The sequence below is a fragment of the Lissotriton vulgaris genome, chromosome 2_1 (assembly GCF_964263255.1).
Source record: "Lissotriton vulgaris chromosome 2_1, aLisVul1.2, whole genome shotgun sequence".
Classification (NCBI taxonomy): domain Eukaryota; kingdom Metazoa; phylum Chordata; class Amphibia; order Caudata; family Salamandridae; genus Lissotriton; species Lissotriton vulgaris.
This window is the reverse complement of record NC_141687.1, coordinates 793,617,569-793,633,525: the sequence shown is the minus strand read 5'-3', so window position 1 is coordinate 793,633,525 and position 15,957 is coordinate 793,617,569. Positions and strand designations below refer to the sequence as shown.

The 15,957-nt window shown below is 45.8% G+C and overlaps 1 protein-coding gene across 1 annotated transcript in view; it reads left to right on the top strand.

Moving 5' to 3' along the window:
- CHRNA1 (cholinergic receptor nicotinic alpha 1 subunit) overlaps positions 1-15,957 on the top strand; it is a 171,789-nt gene that overhangs the window by 142,812 nt on the left and 13,020 nt on the right. The window contains exon 8 of the mRNA XM_086956170.1: positions 7,266-7,505. Coding sequence (XP_086812296.1) covers positions 7,266-7,505 — 240 coding nt within the window. The remainder of the gene's footprint in view (positions 1-7,265; positions 7,506-15,957) is intronic.

The following is a 15,957-nucleotide window of genomic DNA, read 5'->3' as shown; positions in this document are numbered from 1 at the left end:
TAAAAAATGTATATCTTCTGCCCCCGCATTAGCTACTTTTGACACTGCTTGCGATTCTGTTATTGTTTCAGACACCAGCAATGTTGGCATTGGTGCTGTCCTTATGCAAAATCAGAAGGGACATTTAGTCACCATTGCTTTTGCATTCAGACCGTTAAGAGGGGCAGAGAGCAAATTATCCACTTTGGAAAAAGAGACTCTAGCGTGTCGGTCGGGCACTGAATATTTTGGGAAGTACGTTTATGGCACAGTTTTCAGAGTAAGGACTGATCATCGTCCACTTGTGGATTTGTTTACAACAAAAGGTTGTGGTAAAGCAGCTCCCAGGACTGCCAGTTGGCAATACAAATTGCAAGATTTTCATTTCAAAGTTAAATACATTCCTGGAGTAAAAAATGTCCTGGCTGGCTGTTTGTCAAGGTTACCAGTGAAGGGTGATAGTGTTGTTGTGGATGATTGTGATTTGGAAAAGGTTGTGTCCATCTGTGAAGTATTTAAGGGATGTGTCAAAGAAGATCAATTGAGATAATCTTGTGATAATGATGAAAATCTCAAAAAGGATGTGTGTTTTGTTGAGTCATCCTGGACTAGGAAAGCTGACCTAACCCGAACCTTGTCCCTTTCTTTCAAGTGGCACAAGAATTGTCTCTTGAAGATGACATTTTAATGAGAGGTCTGACATTGGTTGTGCCTGTTGATCTTAAACAAACGGTGTTAGACATGGCTCATGAAGTTCATCCCGGTATGACCAGTATGAAAAGGAGGATTAGGAGCGAATTTTGGTGGCCTACGGTGGATCGGTGTATTGAAAAAAAAGTCAGATGTTGTATTGAATGCAGTGTTAGTGACAAATCCCAAAATACATTTACTTCTAATCTCCTGAGGCGGAAGCCGGGAGACGTCCGCTTTTTAAAAAAATTGTATTTCTCTGTGTCACTCCCTATTTTCCTGTACTTTTAATTGGGCACTCACCCAGCTGACACCTCCTGAAGCGGGCTCGAGACTCGCCTGAACAGCGACTCCTTCGCTGCACCGACCAAACCCTAAACAAACATTAGACCGCCATTGTCGGCGAGGAACTGAGGCCACGCCCACATTGAGGCCACGCCCACCCGCCACAGTACTAAAGCGCTGTCATCAGCGCCAACAGATCAGAACTTCTAATCTCCTGAGGCGGAAGCCGGGAGACGTCCGCTTTTTTAAAAAATTGTATTTCTCTGTGTCACTCCCTATTTTCCTGTACTTCTAATTGGGCACTCACCCAGCTGACACCTCCTGAAGCGGGCTCGAGACTCGCCTGAACAGCGACTCCTTCGCTGCACCGACCAAACCCTAAACAAACATTAGACCGCCATTGTCGGCGAGGAACTGAGGCCACGCCCACATTGAGGCCACGCCCACCCGCCCCCTTTCCTACCCATAAAGATGTGCAACCACAGGACGCGCAGCGGACGAGCGCAGCGGGAGCGCCGTCTGCGCGCCGAAGGCGCGCCTAAGGCAAGCCCGTCTGCGCCCGTCCGCGCACGATCGGGCCCAGGGCCAGACTCTATACCTGTCCCTCCAACTACAAAGGTAAGCTACTCTCGTAGAGAGCTACTTAGCCTTAGACCTAGAAAAGCCAGCGCATGCCACGCTCCACAAGACCCGAACAGACCCTACCTCAGCTGCAACAATTGCAAACCGACGAAGCTACTCCTTCCTAAATCCCCGGTTCCACCGCCTGTCCTCAAAATGGCGACACTTAATTGCAGATCGCTCCCGAAGCATGCCCTGCATATTAATCATCTTATTTGCGATCTAAACTTGGACATACTCTTCTTGACAGAAACCTGGATCACTGAGCACTCCAACTCCGATATGGTACTGGCTCTCCCCCCCGGCTTTCTCATCTTGTCCCAACCACGCCCTTTAGGTAGAGGAGGTGGTATTGCCATCATTTTCAGGGACCACCTCGCCTGCCGCATTAACACGATGGCAACCCCGGAGTCAGAGAGCTGTCTCTTCACTTTTCAGCTTACTCCGACCAGCTCCTTGTCAGGCCTTCTGGTGTACCGGCCTCCCGGCCACTTCGCCCCCTTTGCAGCATCCCTCTTGGAAATTGTCTCCTCGTCAGCCCACTTGTCATCAAACTTCCTTATAACAGGTGACCTCAACATACACTTTGACGACCCGCTGGACATAGGTGCTGTCGATCTTATCTGCGACCTGGCTTCTCATGGCCTTCTCCTTGCCAATACCGGTCCAACACATGTTAAAGGGCACCTTCTCGACCCAGTGTTCTCGAACATCCCCTCCCTCCAACTTATTAACTCCCAACCACTTCCATGGACGGACCATTTTGTGATCACTTTTCACATTCCTGGGGCCATCAAGAAACCCCATAAAACCCCCATCTTTACTAAAGATAGATCGTGGGCCAAACTTTCTGCGGTGGACTGGTCCATAGCTCTGGACTCCTCCACCCCGAGCCTGGCGGCTGACCCGTCCGAGGAGGACACCCAAGTAAGAGGATGGCTCTCCTCCTCCCTCGATAGCTTCATTCCCATTAAAAGTCGGGAGATCAAAGATAGGACAACGGGCCATGCCCTGTGGTACACCCCGGAACTCCGAGACCTCCGCAAAGAATGCAAAAAAGCGGAAAGACTGTGGAGGAAAGATTGGCTACATAGTAATAAAGACACCTACAACATAGCGGTAAGACGCTACAAATCGGCCATTAAACTAGCCAAGACCACCTTCAACGACAACAGAATTAAAAATGCGGCCAATTCGGCCAAAGAATCCTTCCTGATAGTTAAGGAATTGCTCAACATCCCTTCAGCTCCCGCTGCCTCTCTTCCCCCTCCGGACAGATGCAAGGACTTAGCCTCATACTTCGTCTCCAAAATCACGCGGATCCTGGAGTCCCTTCCCCCAATCAGCCCCCCCATCCCGGTTGATTCAGACACCTGTTCCACCAGCCCGCGGCTGTCCTCCTTTAGAGGAGTCTCCCTCGATGAGGTCACCACCACGCTGGCCAAAATGAGAAGTGGATCCCCCCTGGACCCGGCACCCGTCAGAGTCTTAAAAACCGTTTCTCCCAGTATCTTACCCACCATTAGGGATCTGATTAACACATCTCTTGCCCAAGGCACAGTGCCCTCCTCATGGAAGAGCGCAGTTGTCAAGGCCTTGCTGAAAAAGCCCAACCTGAACCCGGACGATATGGCCAATTATAGACCCATTTCGCTCCTTCCCTGCATCAGCAAGGTGGCTGAGAAGTTAGTCAATGTGCAACTCTCCCAATTCCTCGAGACGAATAAAATTCTACGTCAGTCACAAACCGGATTCCGGCCGGGCCACGGCACAGACACCGCACTCCTCTCCGTCATCGAGGAGGCTAGGTGTATCCTGGATTCAGGAGGATCAGTGGCAGTGATCCTCCTGGACCTCAGTGCCGCATTCGACACGGTGGACCACCGTGTCCTCCTCCATCGCCTGGCCAAGGCAGGAATTGTGGGAACCGCACATGCTTGGATCAAATCCTTCCTCTCGGGTCGATCATTTCAGGTGTGGGACGGTAACTACCGGTCAGACCCCCTTCCGCTCACTTGTGGTGTGCCCCAGGGGTCCTCGCTTAGTCCCACCCTGTTTAATGTCTACATGTCCCCGTTAGAGGATGTGGTTACCCCCTATGGGATAAAAATAGTCAATTATGCCGACGACACCCAACTCGTCTCTCTTTCCCAGCTGTACAATAACCCTGAAATCCTACTTAACTGCCTGCAAGACATACATACCTGGATGTGCGAATCCTCGCTGAAGCTGAACGGGACAAAAACAGAAATCATGCTTCTGGGCAACAAATGGTCCTCCGTCCCTCCTTCAGTCTGGCCGGATTCCTTCGGTGACATCCCTACGCCTAAGACAGAAATTAAAACACTGGGCTTCTGGTTGGAGCAGGACCTCTCCTTGAAGACCCAGGCAGTCAAGACCGCGGGGACCTGCTTTGGCCTTCTCCGCTCAATTCGCAAGATCCTCCCCCTCCTGCCCCCCCTGTCCAGGAAGCTTCTGGTTCAAGGGCTCATACTAGCACGTCTGGACTACGGCAACGCTGCATTCCTCGGCGCTCCTGAAACCACCCTGGCCAAACTCCAGCGTGCACAAAACACCGCGGCGAGACTCATTTTCAACCTTCCTCCCAGAGCCCCGACCACTCCGGCCCTTAAAACTCTGCACTGGCTTCCGGTCCGCCAGCGAGTGGAGTTTAAGGCCATGTGCATCACGCACAAACTCATCAATGGGGCTGGACCTGCCGCCCTCAAAGATATGATTACACCTTATAAAGCCCACAGAAACCTTCGCTCGGACAACGAACATCTGGCCACAGTCCCAAGATTCAAGAAGTCGCGAACCGGTGGCCGCCGCTTCTCGGTCAAGGCCACCTCTAAATGGAACGCTCTTCCTCGCCTGCTGCGCCTGGAACCTAGCCACGCACTTTTCCGCAAAAAACTCAAAACCCTCCTCTTCCCCAATTAGTCTCTGGTTTCCGCCTGTCCTGGATTTTACATTCTTATAGCGCGGGGATGCCCTCGGGTCACCAGGCGCTCTATAAATCTCAATATAATAATAATAATAAGTATGAATGCTTACCTGTTTCAAGGCCATCTCAGGTTTGGGAGAGTGTGTCTCGTGACATAGCTGGACCAATGAGTTTTGGCCCAATCCCTTGTATGCCATTCTTCTAGTTGACCAATTGTCCCAGTGGCCTGTTGTTAAGCTGGTACCACAAATTACTTCAAGAATTGTTATTCAATTTTTGAATGATGTATTTTCAAGGGAGGGCTTTCTTGAATTACTGCTTACGGACAATGGTGTGCAGTTGACGTCTCAAGAGATGAAGGTGTTTCTTGAGAGTCATGGTATTGCATACAAGCGTTCTTTAGTATATTATCCCCAAAGCAATGGTATTGTGGGAAGGTGGATTAGGGTGTTAAAAGAAGGTTTAGATCTTGCCATTAGCAATAGAAAGAATTGTCATCAGGCTATTAAAGAGTAACTATAGAGTTACAGAAACACTCCCAGAAGTCATGGTGATTTGTCTCCTTTTGAAAAAATGAGGGGTAGGAAGAGTCTGTGTAATTTGAGTCAGAGATGGATGAGGGATCTAGTTTGTAGGGAGGATGTCAATAGAAAAGCCATTTATGATTGCTCTGGTGTGGTAAGTTTTACAGGATAACGGTCTGTTGCACCCTTTGAGAGTCAATGATTGGGTGCGTGTGAAAAAGGGGAAAATGTTGAGGTCTGGTGAGTCTAGGTTTTTGGCTCCTATGAGAGTTGTCAGAGTTGGTAAGCAGGTGGTGGAGCTAAACGATGGCAATGTCTGGAGTTTGTCCAAAGTTGTGAAAGTTCCTGGGTGGTTATGGCCGGACAATGACAGCTCTGGTCCCAAGTTGGTACGGGGTCCCAAAATTGTTGCGTAATAACATGAATTGGCGGAAAGAGTTCCGTCATCAACCTAGAAATGTGCAAAGACACAATGTTGTGAGACAGAGACCGGCATAGTGCAATGATTATCACATGGGTGTGTACATTTGTAGGTACATTCGGGCCCAGCGTACATTCATACTTTTATTAATGAATATTATTTGTGTTCTGGTTGTGTTTCTTACAAACCTTGGTAAATCTTTTGTTAACGAAGGGGGATGTGTGGTGTCCTGCTGTTCTCTGGTGGAATCTGGAACACAGAATGCGTGGACCAGATTCCACACTACGACTGTTGGCCCACGTTTGGAGAAGGGGCTTCACAGCTCATCTCCTTTACACAATAAACTTACCATATTGTTACGGCTGCATCCTGTCCTCTGTTCCTGTGAATATTACACCTATCAATTAACCACAAGACCATGTCATATGTCCTGTGTTTATTTTTTAGTAAAAATATGTAATACTAAAGACCCCTGCATTGCAAGGAACTGTTATTGTTTTTTTTTTACTTTTTCAATGTGTTTTTAAATTTGGGCTAAATGAGTGCTCATCACAATGTGAATACTCTCATTTTAACTTCTAATGTTTTACTAAGTGATATTTTATATTTAATGTTTGTTGACCGTTTTCAGAGATTATGAATCAAATAAAAATTACAATTAAGAAAATACAACACGTGTTTTATTAACCGTTAACGGCACTGTAAAAATCTAATTGCTCATTGACCGTTGAAAATTGTACAACTTTTGCCTAAACTTGTGGAAATGATGTCTATACCCAACATACTTTTAATGGAACTTGAACACATACATTGCGTTGCCCTGCCACTTCCCACTTTTCCAAATCTCACACTATCACCCAATGGGTATACAACGTTTAGCACGCATTTTTTACAACGCACTACCATTACAACGCAGGCATTACCACACATACCATTACAACGCATTGCGCTGGGGGGCGCTCTAGGATAGGGAATACGTTTAATTTTATATCCAACACCTTCCCTAGTGTCCACGGGGACTGGAGTTGGAATATAAAATTATACTTACCACTATCCAGCACCTCAAAGCGCTATGCGTTGTAACGGTATTCGTTGTAAATACCGCGTTGTAAAGGTATGCGTGGTAATAGTATGCGTGCTAACGTCATACATCCACTCAATGTTATGTTGGTATGCTTTTGTAGTTTTGAGTGATGGTTTGTTTCGCACTCAAAATCAGAGCACCAGTTTTGAGTTTTTCAGAGATACACACCGGCATACCACCATAAAACTAGAAGGGATAGATAGTCCCCTTATTTCTCTTTTGCACTTCAGCAGAGTACCTTAGAAGTGTAAGCAGGGCACTGGGATTAGGTAATCCCTCAATTGCAACATTTTCCCCATAATTATGAAGTTACTGCACTTTTCACATAATCCATTGTTGCTGTATCCCAGATTTCAACAAATATAATATTGATTCTAGCTCAGACCGAGCAAAAGTGACTATAAAACATCACATGTGGTGTTGCATAGTGGTAAACCCTTGCCAATAGTTACCTGGTAACCTTTCAGTAGCTGAGGGCGACTAGCAATTTGCATTCTTTTACGACTCGGAAATTGTGAATTTAATATCTAATATTAATATTATTTAATATGTTAATTAATTAATTAATATATCTAAACTAATATTAATATTTAATATCAGCCTGACATGCACCCTTGCTCAAATATTACAGAATATGGAAAAAAATCAATGCCATAATGGAAATGTGTTATGTAATTCGATCAAGTGCATCAATGTAAAATCTGTTTTTTCCAGATTTTTATTGAGACCATTCCAAATGTGATGTTCTTCTCCACAATGAAACGCCCGGCCAAAGGCAAACACAACAAAAGGATTTTCACTGAAGACATTGACATCTCTGAAATCTCTGGGAAGCCAGGACCAGCTGCAGTGACCTATGATTCGCCGCTCACGAAAAATCCAGATGTGAAGAGTGCCATAGAGGGCGTCAAATACATCGCCGAGACAATGAAATCGGACCAGGAGTCCAGCAATGTAAGATGCATGTACAATTTTCATATGATTTGATCCTAAAAGCAGTGCACAAACTGGTACTACTTTTTCAGTGTTGTTGGGCACCTAGTTTAATAAGACTATTGCTTTTTTGCTCTCCTTGTCCTTGATAAATCACATATGTACAGGAAATGGAGGTAAACATATATGCAAAATTCTCATATTTCGATCAAATTCAAATTTTAATTGGTATGTGCATTTTTCTCATTAAGCACACCATGCAGTCCCAGATAGCCTTGCCCACTTTGACGCATGAGTGTCTTATTTAATGGGCATCTGCAAAACTGTGCTAGGCATTTCTACCATAACCATGAGAACAACAACATTTAACACCATCGTATTTGGGAATTAATACAACTGAAAAACGGGATTGAATCGCCTTGACATTTACCAAGTAATCCTAGCCTTACCTGTCAGAAGCCACGCTCACTATAGCCCATACGACGCTGCGCAAATATGTGAACAGTTTCTAGCATGGCACAATGTTTGTTGGCACTAGCTGGCGAATCTGTATCTGTGATGCCCAAGTATGAAACATTCCAGTGGAACTTAAAAATCATGAAAAAATACCTCAACGCTTCGTTGCTCATCAACAGTTTGATAGATGTATTTATTTAGTAAGTCTTAAAAAGCTTCTTTTCGCTGTCTAGCCACTGGTCCACATAGTTTGAGTCTATTAAGATGGTGAAAGAGCTAAGAGCAAGCAAATGGTCAAGACATCTCTAAACTGCAGACAGCTCTTCAAGGGTAATCATTGGGGCAATTAGGTAGGGTTAGCATGTCACTTGAAGGGTTGCTGAAGCATTGCCATTTTTGTATCTTTTTGGTATTCAATAAGGGATGAAGAATTGAGTTCCAGGCCGCTTGCGCTTTGGCTCGTAGGAGTCAACCGATTTTCAATATCATTTGCAGCATCTAGTGAACATTTAATTTTAGATTCTGGATCTTAGAGCAACATTTGGTATGTAGGGGCAGATTTACAGGCCCCTTGCGCCTCTTTTACGCAGCCGTTGCGTCACTTTTGTGACGCAGTGGCGGCCCAAAAGATGCACCATGCTGGGAGGCATTTACAACGTGACGCATCTGGGAGATGCGTCACGTTGTAAAGCCCTGCGCCAGAAGGAGGCGTTCCTGCACAGGGGGGGGAGGGGCGTTCCAGCGCAGGAACGCCTCCTAAAAGTGGCTGAGTGAAATCTACAAGATTTCACTCAGTCACTTTTGGGCCCATGCTGCGTCAAAACCTTGTGCTTGGTTGAAGAGGCGTAAGGATTGACGCAGCATTTTAAAAATAGGGCCCCCCAGAGCATTGCTGGAGCTGTGTCGCGCTTGCGATGCAACTCCAGCAATGCGCCGCCTTTATGGCACATATGCGTCACACATCTGTGCCGTTTTTGCCCCAAGGTGCGCCTCATTGTAAATGTGGCACATCCATGGTGGCGGAGGCGTGTCGCACAATAACTGGCGCATCCCTGCTGATGTGCAGGGATGTGCGAGTTATTGTAAATCTGCCCCGTAATGCTTAATTTCTTAGTGGAAACAAGTGGGTTTGTGAATTAAACAGTTCTTTCTGAGGCAGTGGCTGTCACCGAGTAGTACGGGTGAGGCGGGGGATAGAAAAATAAATAAGAAGGTTACTTACCTTGCTGCTGCACCTCCATCTCGCCTTGCCTCGCATTGTCCTCTTCTGTTCCTGCTTGAAGCAGGAAGCACACCCTGGCACCTCTAAGCCAAGCACAACGCTGCAATGCAGCGTTGTGCTTAGTCTGAACGCCGGGGTTCGGCTCTCATACAGGCAGTGGGAGCCTGTGCATGTTCCTCACAAGGTTGTGTATTACAGCCTGATGGGGAACATGCAAAGTGCGCATGACTGTTTGGCTGGCCATGCACACTTAAGTGCCCACCACTCCTCCCCTTGCTGGCTGTGATGACAGCCAAGCACCGTCTCACCAACCTGCCTGACAACGGAAAAATAAAATTATAATAACATAGAGTTAATATCATTTTATTTTTCCACTGCTCAAAATGCTGTGGGCGGCACTCCTCTCCCTTAGCGGAGGAGCCGCCGCTTTTCTGAGGGTTACACAATGGCTCTAATTTGTAATCATTTTGGTAGATCGATGGGGAGGTAACTTTTCAACAAATGGGGCAGAGTATGCCCCAAAATGTTTTGTTTATATTGGTCACTACGCTGAGAAACATCACCTACATGTAAACATTTTCCTCGATTAATTATGGGTTAATTTCTGGCCTGGCAATGGATGGGGTCTCTGCGATCATCTTAATGAATTAGGGAGAGTTCTTAGGAATTCTTGATTATGAGATTGAATTTTTTCATGAGTATTATGATGGGTCAGATTATTTCGGTGAAATCCTTCTCCCCCTCCTGCCACTCTTATTCATGGAATTATGAGTGTCTCTACTTGATCATTCTCTTTTTTGGGTTTTTACATATTTAGTGATTTAACAGTCCAGAGATATAGCACAAAATGAAGGAACCCCCGGCAAAATATATCAAGGTGTGCCTGACCTTCCAGTCACTCATTGTCCCCCAACCTTATTTATTTATTTCTTCATGCGTTTGTATATAGTGCGTACTTTACCCAAAGGCGCTTTACAAAAGAACCAGTTACATTACATAAGGACTTCAGAGTACGTAAATTACATATAAGATTCGAAACAGATACCTGCGTCTAAATACAAAAACAAAAACGATGCAATGGTGTGTATGAGAGATGTGCAATTTAAAATAACAACGTAGATATAATCTGCCAATATTGGCAGGGCGTGCGCACAGAGAGTATTGGCGGGAAGTGAGCGCAAGGAATATAGAAATAGCATAATGATATTATATAGCACAGGGGCGCAACTAGGTCTTAATTTCGGGGGGGGCTAACATGGCAGGTGAAGGGGCGTGGCTAATGTTAATCAATGGGGCGGAGCTAAAATGGCAGATAATCAGGATCGGTTAATGCTCAGGTCAAGCCGAGAAAAAAATGTGGTGAATTCTGCATTTGAAACTGGACAACAATTAAAGCACACATTTTTGTTAATTTGATGCATTTATATGCTATTGTATATAGGTTTATATATCCCTGTAAATGGGTTATTTTTTTTTGTAACATGTGTATATATATATATATATATATATATATATATATATATATATATATATATATATACACACACACACACACACACACACACCCACATTTCCTTAAAACCCTACAACCCTTCAACTCATACCAACCCTAAAATTGCCCCCCTGGCACCCCAAAGCCTATACCTACCCTGAACCCTAAAATTAACCCAAAACCCATACCCACACTGAACCCCAAAATTACTCCTGGCACCCTAAAACCCATTACCACCCTGAACTCTGAAATTACCCCCTGACACCCCAAAACCCATACCCACCCTGAACCCTAAAATTACCCCTGGCACCCCAAAACCCATACCCACCTGAACCCTAAAATTACCCCTGGCACCCCAAAACCCATACCCGCAGTGATCCCTAAAATTACACCCTTGCCCCCCAAACCCATACTCACCCTGAATCTTAAAATTACCACTAGCACACCAAAACACATACCCACGCTGAACCCTAAAATTAACCCCCTCACACCCTAAAACCCATACCCGCCCTGAACCCTAAAATTACACCTGGTACCCCAAAACCCATACCCATCCTGATCCCTAAAATTACCCCCCCCCCCAGGCACCCCAAAACCCTTACCCACCCCACACCCTAAAATTACCCCCTGGCACCCCAAAATCCATTACCACCCTGAACCCTAAAATCAACCCCCTGGAGCCCCAAAACCCATACCCGCCCTGAACCCTAAAATTACCCCTGGCACCCCAAAACCCATACCCACCCTGATTCCTAAAATTATCCCCCCGGCACCCCAAACCCCATACCCACCCCACACCCTAAAATTACCCCCTGGCACCCCAAAATCCATTACCACCCTGAACCCTAAAATCAACCCCCTGGAGCCCCAAAACCCATACCCGCCCTGAACCCTAAAATTACCCCTGGCACCCCAAAACCCATACCCACCCTGAACCCTAAAATTACCCCTGGCACACCAAAACACATACCCACGCTGAACCCTAAAATTAACCCCCTCACACCCTAAAACCCATACCAGCCCTGAATCCTAAAATTACCCCTGGCACCCCAGAAACCATACCCATGCTGAACCATAAATTACCCTCTTGCCCCCCAAAACCCATAACCACTCTGAACCTTAAAATTACCCCAGGCACCCCAAAACCCATACCCATGCTGAACCATACATTCCCTTCTGGCACCCCATAACCCATATCCACCCTGAACCCTAAAATAGCCCCCTGACATTCCAAAACCCATACCTGCCCTAAACCCTAAAATTACCCCTGGCACTATAAAACACATACCCACGCTGAACCCTAAAATTAATCCCATGGCACCCCAAAACCCACACCCACCCTGAACCTTAAAATTACCCCTGGCACCCCAAAACCCATACCCATGCTGAACCATAAATTCCCCCCGGCATCCCATAACCCATACCAACCCTGAACCATAATTCCCCCCTGAAACCCCATAACCCATACCCACCCTAAACCCTAAAATTGCCCCCTGACACCCCAAAACCCACACCTGCCCTGAACCCTAAAATTACCCCTGGCACACCAAAACACATACCCACGCTGAACCCTAAAATGTTCCCTGGCACCCCATAACCCATACCCACCCTGAACCCTAAAATAGCCCCCTGACATCCCAAAACCCACACCTGCCCTGAACCCTAAAATTACCCCTGGCACACCAAAACACATACCCACGCTGAACCCTAAAATGTCCCCTGGCACCCCAAAACCCATACTCACCTTGAACCCTAAAATTGCCCCCTGGAACCCCAAAACCCATACCCGCTCAGAACCCTAAAATTACCCCCTGGCACCCCAATCCGTAACCCACCCTGAACCATAAAAGTACTCACTGGCACCCTAAAACCCACACCCACCCTGAACTCTAAAATTACCCACTACCACCACAAAAAAAAAATGAACACTACAAACTTACACTACATTTGCATATTTGGAGGGGACTGTCCTCTTTGACGTTTCTATGTATGTAAGTCAAGAACAACATTCAAAGTAACCTAGACATGCAGGCAGTAGGTAATGCTGCGCTGAAAAATGCATTAAAGTTACTGGAACTTACATAAATAAAAAACTGCTGCCTGCTCCTCTGATACTATACTGTGGAGTCTGGCTGATCAGCAGCACTGTGTCCTGGCATCCAGCCCCTCGAAGGTCTCAGAGTAGATAGGTGGGGGTCAAATGGCTCCTGGATTCTCCTTGCCTGGGCCTCTCCGCTTCTTCCCTGGTGCCCTTGGATGCGAAAATAGAAAGATCCATGGCCCTGTTCACCATTTATCTGGTGAGCAGCACCTTGGATGTGAATTCCATCCAAGTACACAGACAGCAGGGGCAAAGGGATGGCCAGTGCAGGTGATGCTTTTCCTTTGTAAATTAATTCCTGCTGGCGTCATAGCCCAGGGGTTGCTGTCTGCGCACTTGTATGAAATACACATCTATACAAGTGCACAGACAGCACCCCATGGGCTATGACACCAGCAGAAATTCCTTTACAAAGGAAAAGCATCACCTTAACTGGCCAGCCCTTTCCCCCTGCTGTGCACTTCACACCCCATGCTCACAAGCGATCAAGTGCTTAGGTGAAATCCCTGCCTTCAGGCAAGGATTTCACCTTGCGGCGCCACCGTAAAGGAAAACAAGAGGTGGGGGCAGGAGGTCACTCACTGAAGCAGAGGCTGGCTGGCTCGGGCTGCTGGGCCTCTTAGAAAGCATTAAAAAAATCATTCTCCGATCGGATGCTATCTTGCACCATTTCAGTGCGTGTAATCTTAGCCCGGGCAGAGGAGGCGACGGGGGGGGCTGAAGCCCGGTGAGCCCAATGGGTGTTGCGCGCCTGATATAGCATATTATTATGATATACACAGGCAACAGTGTATACAGGATGTATACTATGGACAGTACACAATGATCCATTTTCAGACAAATGGTGGACCCAAACCCATGGGAGTCCCTATGTCTGCAGCCATCAGGGATGTGCCTCGCGCACCTGCATCACTCGGGCGGCGCCCTGCCTCTGACCTTCGCGTGTTGCCCCTTCACACCTCTCCAGGTGGGGGGCAGCATAGGGCTTGTCTGTGGCCCTAGGTTTTAGTGACAGGGGGATCCTGACCCCCTTACCCTCTATGGTGCCCATAGCCTGGGGCTGGCGAGTGGATCCTGCTTCGATGGGGTGGGGGCATCTAAGGTGTGTGAGTTCCCTGCTAATCCGTCTCCCTGGTCGGCAGTCATTTCTCCCGCTAATCTTCACGGTTCATGAGATAATAAGCATTTCATTTTTCCTTTTAACTTATGGCTTTTGTTTTTTTAATCTAATTTTTTTCTCACCTTGTTGAGTCTGTACTACATAAAAAAGTATTTTTTTAGAAGAGTTCTTGTCAGTGGCAGCAGTGCACCATGTAAATACGAATGACATAACATTATTGATAGCTGCTGTGGTGACTGCTCAGGATCTCACTGGCCCAGCATGTGTCTGAACCAGCAGGTCACCCATCAGGCTGCCAGTTCACCCTCTGGTGCCACGCATTTGTAGAGATCCTCTGCTATTTTCAGAAGTCAGACTAATCCAGTAAGCTCAGCTAAAGGGCCTTAAACAAGTAAAGAAGGCACTGCCCTCAGATAGCCTTGGGAGCAATATCTGGGATTTTTAAGTCTGTCTGTTGCACATGGGGCTCTGAATGCCTTGCAGCAAGGAGCTGAAACCCATGAAACTGACCAACCCGACTCAGGCTCCACTTGCTACTGATCATGCAATAATCAAGTTCAAATTATTCAACTCAACCTATGAATAAATCGCTTTCTATCAACCGTCCAATCGTCTACAGTGGTGATTAATTAATACAAAAATGATATGTGCAAGGACCCAGAGATTTCATTAGGAGCCCACTGCCATCCAGAGCTGGGGTTACAGACTAGGAATCCTGCCTAGTCTTGATTCCACTCCATGCCTCGGTCTTCCACCATGTCTCTTTATCTCACTCTTCCAGGGTCTTTTTCATACCCGCTTTCTCACTTTGTGTTTCCACCTTAATCCTTTTTTCTCCCTTTTTTCTTTTCTCTTTCTTGCTGTAGGTCAAAGTTTGATAAAAAAAAAAAATAGGGTCTAGTTGCCAAAAATGAGTACTGGTGCCCACCTCCTGCAACCACTGGCACGAATTAAGCACTTTGGACCTCTGCAAATATGTCTCTAGAGTCATAGAGAAATAATTTATAATATTTTAAGGGTGGAGGCATTTAGCAAAATCCTCCACACAAAGAACATACACAAACATAACTACACTTCAGGAGGGGATTCAAACCATTATTTTTAGCAACGCCCACCTTTCAACAAACAATGATTGATAGCAGCAAAAAAAACTGCTCAATGTAACTTTTAAATTCAGTGCATAGTATTTAAATAATACCAAACGAACGAAATGAGGGGCGTGGTTGGCACCTTTTCTCCATATAAAACAACTGTACATTTCACATTCATGAGTAAATGAAAACCATGGTATTTAAAGTACACAATTACATTACCACTTTCATTAAAGGATCATAGAGCTATACAACATTAAATAGAATTATCTTTTTTATATTGAATAATTCGAATTCATAAAGTCATATGAGTATGGGAAGTAGTACTACAGGAATGCTCTTTTAATTAACCTTACACGCCTTTGTGAATCAATCCCTAGTCATCCAGCCCCATCACTAAAGTGCAAAGAGGTACAGTCCTTTCTATAAGTGATAATCAGTTATGAATATTCCCTGAATAGATTCTTAGGGCCAGTTCACATATGAATGTAAGAGACCTCCTGAAGTATTACTTCTCGTACTCATAAATGCTTTTGTGAATCAGCCCCATAATTTCTCCAGTTTGTCCATGTTAATCACATAATCAGCTATAGGAGCATCTAAGGCCCATGTTCAACCAGGGGTCCTTGAAAATCAGATGGCCCACTATCCCAATACACTCATTAAAGTGTACAGGGAACCAGTGTGGACATGGCTATTGAAACAGAGAAAACCCACCAACCATCCAATGGCCATTGTCCCTCAACAGGTCTATAAAAAGGTCTGGAACTGGTCTGACCAAAGTAAATACAGTTTACTAAAGAATTAATTGTTGACAAGCTCAAGAACACCTTTGATTATTTACACTTTGACAGTTCCTAGAACCTAGTATAGGGTCCAGTATGGGAGAAGACACTCACTGGGAGGAATTCAACCCCCTCTGATGTGGAGTTGAGGGGATAAAATAATACCCTTGAGAGGGATGAGCACGCTGCTACTACTGCATTGTGAT